Here is a 1,562-nt window from a genome sequence, read left to right on the forward strand (position 1 = left end):
AATAAATAAAAGCAAAAGAAAATCAGAGATTTTTGATTAAAAGTTTACTCAACAAAGTTAACTTCTTAGTTGTTTGAGGCGAGAAAATAGCTTTGACAACAATTTCTAAAAATGACACTATCTATTATTCCTTAGAGGCATAAAATACAAATTTTAAAGTAAACTAATCTTAACTTGTTGTTACATAAACACGTTCACAACAATAAACTGTTTACTGTTTCTTTTTCTTATTTTTCTTTTCATCTTTCTTACTTGTAACTTGATTTTCACTTACTTTCTTTCTTGATGGAAACATTAGCATACTAGTTGTGCAAATCACTGCAAATAACCACAATCCCTCTTTGCCTCCTATGTACCTGTGTAAGTATAATTTGTTAACTATATATTCATTTATATATAATATCAACAGTATATATCTAAATAGTATATGTATAGTTTATATATATATGAGAAGTAGTGCAAATAACTGCGAATACCACAAACCTTCTTTACCTCCTATGTATCTGTGAATTTTTGTTTGTTTTGTAATAAACTAATAAATAGATATACTTAGGTTTTTCTAAAAAATGATGCTTATCTTACTTTTTTACTTAAATTACAAAATAATTTGTTTCAATTATTGGTAGCAAAAAACGTACATGATGTTTAAGAACACCAAAAATATTTTTTTAACAAAAAGTCAATAGTAGTATAGTCTATATGAATTATTAAATATATACGAAAATTAAACTATTTAATATAAATAAAAAAAAAAGACAGGACTTGAATGCTATTTTTTTAAATATTATAAAAATTTTCTCGAGATCAGTTATTTATAAATAAAGTTTATGTATAGAATGCTTTTAGTTAAACTTTTCGAATAAGAGAAAACTTAGTATGCTAAAAGTAGATTTAACATGTTAATGTAACATTTAAATTTTTTAGCATATCTAAATATAAATTATTACAGTTTAAAAACTCAGCCGATATCAACTATTAATAAGAAAGTTAAAAACTAAAACCTGCACATAGGCTGAGAAAGCATGAAAACCCACACAACATTGATCATAGCCCTTCTATCAGTTAGAATGAGTCCCTGGTTGTATCTGTACATGAATACGAAGAAATATACAGCTGTTACAACTCCGTACCTCGCCGTGTCTAATCCAGTTGATTCGTTTGTCATTATATTATTTCTATATCTAAATGGTAAACAACTTGTTGATAAACTTAATTATTTATATTATAGTAAATTAAACGACAAATAAAAAAACTCAAAGTGTTTTGGGTATTATATCAAACCAGTTGATTTGTCTGTACTTCATACACAGGCTTAGTGTTGTTTAAATTGTTAATGATATTTTTTTTTATAGGACTGTAAGCTTGCCGTATATCGCTGAATTGCTTCGTTGGTTTACTTCTGGTACTAATTATAAGGTTGTTATTTTGTTTTATTTGTTAAAATTGTTTTAATAAAACATCAAATCTTTTAATATACATTCAATACTGCATAAAGTTGTGTCCTACTTATTTTTGACATTTTTTCTAGTTGTTTATTATTTGATATTAAGGTTCTAAACATA

The 1,562-nt window shown here is 25.4% G+C and overlaps 1 protein-coding gene across 1 annotated transcript; it reads right to left on the reverse strand.

Annotated features, from left to right (window-relative positions):
• Nucleotides 1-211: 211 nt before the first annotated feature.
• LOC145832110 (uncharacterized) lies at nt 212-1,165 on the reverse strand. The gene is made up of 2 exons (XM_082939467.1): nt 1,002-1,165; nt 212-356 (listed from the first exon to the last, which is right to left on the reverse strand). Exons 1-2 carry the CDS (start codon nt 1,163-1,165, stop codon nt 212-214), a joined length of 309 nt encoding a protein of 102 aa, XP_082795593.1.
• Nucleotides 1,166-1,562: the final 397 nt, after the last annotated feature.

Source organism: Thalia democratica, chromosome 3, assembly GCF_965202585.1.
Source record: "Thalia democratica chromosome 3, ktThaDemo2.hap1.1, whole genome shotgun sequence".
In the NCBI taxonomy this organism is placed as follows: domain Eukaryota; kingdom Metazoa; phylum Chordata; class Thaliacea; order Salpida; family Salpidae; genus Thalia; species Thalia democratica.